The sequence below is a fragment of the Penaeus japonicus genome, unplaced genomic scaffold (assembly GCF_977035675.1).
Source record: "Penaeus japonicus unplaced genomic scaffold, GWHDUDI00000001_assembly GWHDUDI00000016, whole genome shotgun sequence".
Classification (NCBI taxonomy): domain Eukaryota; kingdom Metazoa; phylum Arthropoda; class Malacostraca; order Decapoda; family Penaeidae; genus Penaeus; species Penaeus japonicus.
Window position 1 is genome coordinate 16,741,056 of NW_028234418.1, and position 2,500 is coordinate 16,743,555.

Below are 2,500 nucleotides of genomic sequence, written 5' to 3' on the forward strand. Positions count from 1 at the left end.
GTCATTTCCTAAAGGGTGTGACGCAAGAGGGCGTGCGTCATCTGAAACGCTACACTTCCGGAGCAATACGTGCCACAACACCTGTACCACATACGTACATACATACAAACACACGCACACAAATATGAAATGTACGACATCCGGCGGGTCACATATCAGTGTGTGATATAAAGTCATAGTGAACACACGCGTCAGTGATACTCTCTGAGTGAACGTTACAGTGAGCGCACAGGAAGACGTTATATATTCTAACTACAGATATGAAGGTGAGGAAAACCTAAGGCACCATACAATTAGGAACGAGCACAATTTATGTGCGACTGACAATAAATACTGAATGTCCGGAGAAAAGAAATAGGTTCAATATTTCAATGTTCTCATCCATTGCCCAGCTGCCGAACAAAAGACGAGGACTCTTCGGCATTTTCTACAGCCGAATGCCTAAGCATAGGTATAGTCACGAGCATAAAACTAGTACAGACAAACAAACGCTACTGCAATCACAAACACAAGCAAGTGCTACTATAGTCGCGTGCACCAACACACATACACTCGTAAGGTACTTCACAATGACACAGTGGCGTTGGCACTCCTGCCGGTGGCGAGAGCGGGGACACGGCGCTGTGACAGGGTGTTGCGCTCGCCTCCTATTAGTGTCGCCGTTACTCTCACTCGCCGCTCTTATTGTCTGGCTTCTGTGTGCACGCCATCGCCATCTGCGAGTGTACGCGTGCCTGTGCCTGCATGTGTGTGCGTTCTATAACGAATGCCTGCACGTGTGTTTGTGAGTGTGAGTGTGTGTGTGTGTATGTGTAAGTGTGTGTGTGTGTGTGTGTGTGTGTGTGTGTTTGTGTATGTGTGTTTGTGTATGTGTGTGTGTGTGTGTGTGTGTGTGTGTGTGTGTGTGTGTGTGTGTGTGTGTGTGTGTGTGTGTGTGTGTGTGTGTGTGTGTGTGTGTGTGTGAATGTGTGAATGTGTGAGTGTGTAGGTGTGTGTGTGTGTGTGTGTGTGTACTCGCTGATGCGACTGTATGCGTTTGTATCTTGAAGATACTTATCTGAGAGGGAATGTCAGCGCCAACTTTCGTTCAACCGCCGATGCGAGAGCCAATATCCCGCCGCATGACAGGAGCGACGTCGTGACGCGACCGAAAGAAAAAACAAAAATAATGGCAAAAGTTCATGAATATATATTAACCCATTCATGCACAGCCATTCCGTCCCCCGTGTTTATCCACTTACCCCTTCCCCTGTGGCGCTTCATGGCGGCGCTTGTTGAGGGGAGAGGGAAGGAGGGGAGGGCTGGGGAGCAGAGGGGACGGGAGTTTTGAACGGGAAAAAATATACGCATAAAAAGTATAGATAAACATAGAGATAGCTAGGTTCGATCAGTCAATCGATAGATAGATCTACAGAGACACACAGACAAATAGACAGGCTGGCAGGAAGGCAGGCAGACAGTTAGACAGACAGTCAGGCAGACAAACAAGCAGACAGACAGGCAGGAAGGCAGACGAATAAACAAGCAGGAAGACAGGCAGGTAGGTAGACCGAAATTAGACAGACAGGCAAACCGGCAGGCAGGCAGGTAGACAGAGAGACAGACAGACAAAGAGACAGACAGACAGGCAGGCAGACAAGCAGGCAGGCAGGCAGGCAGACAGGCAGGCAGACAGACAGATAGGTATATAGACAGGTAGACAGATAGGTAGATCGAGAGATGGGATTAAAGACAGATGCCATGAAGATGAAAAGATATCCTGCAGGAAAAAGTTACTCTTTGGAATGAATCACAAAGGCATACGTGCAAAGCTCATCAGTAACAGTTAAAACACGCGGGTAAGTGCCCTTTGCGAGCCGTAAACAAAGAACAAGGAAGGCGCGAAGGAAGAAAGAGAGCGAGAAAATAAAGGGAAAAGGAGGGAAGGGAAAGCGAGCCACAGCAGACCACACTCAGCCAGTGAAGGACTGTTATTACAAACTCCCGAAGCGTTAAGTCACTCACGCCTTCACCTCGCGTACGTGACGGCCTGTTTGTGGTCTGCTGCTTTTACACGTACATATTTACTCTGATTTTAGGAACACATTTCCGACTCCGCCATTTGCATATTTATGAATGCTTATTCTGTTCCTCAATCTGAACTTTTTTCATTCATTCTTGCATCTCGCAAATGATTTGAATTATTATCGCATTCTGAAGATACTATTTTTTGTCTCACTAGCTGCGGGTGGTCTCTTTTTACCTTCATTATTTTTTATTTGTGGCATTTATTGTTTAGAGTAATGGTGTGTTTTTTTTCTATCACATAGTAGGCGTTTTGCACCGCTCCAAATTTGTTTTAGTTCATCTAACTTTTTAGTTCCATATTTTCGCTTTAATTTCGAAGGCATTTCATCGTAATGTTCCTGCTTATGTCAGGATAATCGTATTCAGTGTATTATCATTGAACATGTTAGCTTCGTCGATCCCATGTTAATATGATGCCGTTCCCTGCCTGTCA

General features: G+C 45.9%; 1 protein-coding gene across 4 annotated transcripts in view; it reads left to right on the plus strand.

The window, feature by feature from the left end:
- LOC122264794 (trehalase) overlaps positions 1-2,500 on the plus strand; it is an 83,364-nt gene that overhangs the window by 50,946 nt on the left and 29,918 nt on the right. For 2 of the 4 annotated variants that reach the window (XM_043033854.2, XM_043033856.2), the window contains exon 1: positions 130-266. The exons of the other annotated variants lie outside the window; for them this stretch is intronic. In XM_043033854.2, the coding sequence (XP_042889788.1) occupies positions 261-266 (6 nt within the window). In that variant the 5' untranslated portion in view covers positions 130-260. Of the gene's footprint in view, positions 1-129; positions 267-2,500 lie in introns of those variants that run through there. 4 annotated transcript variants of the gene reach the window in all.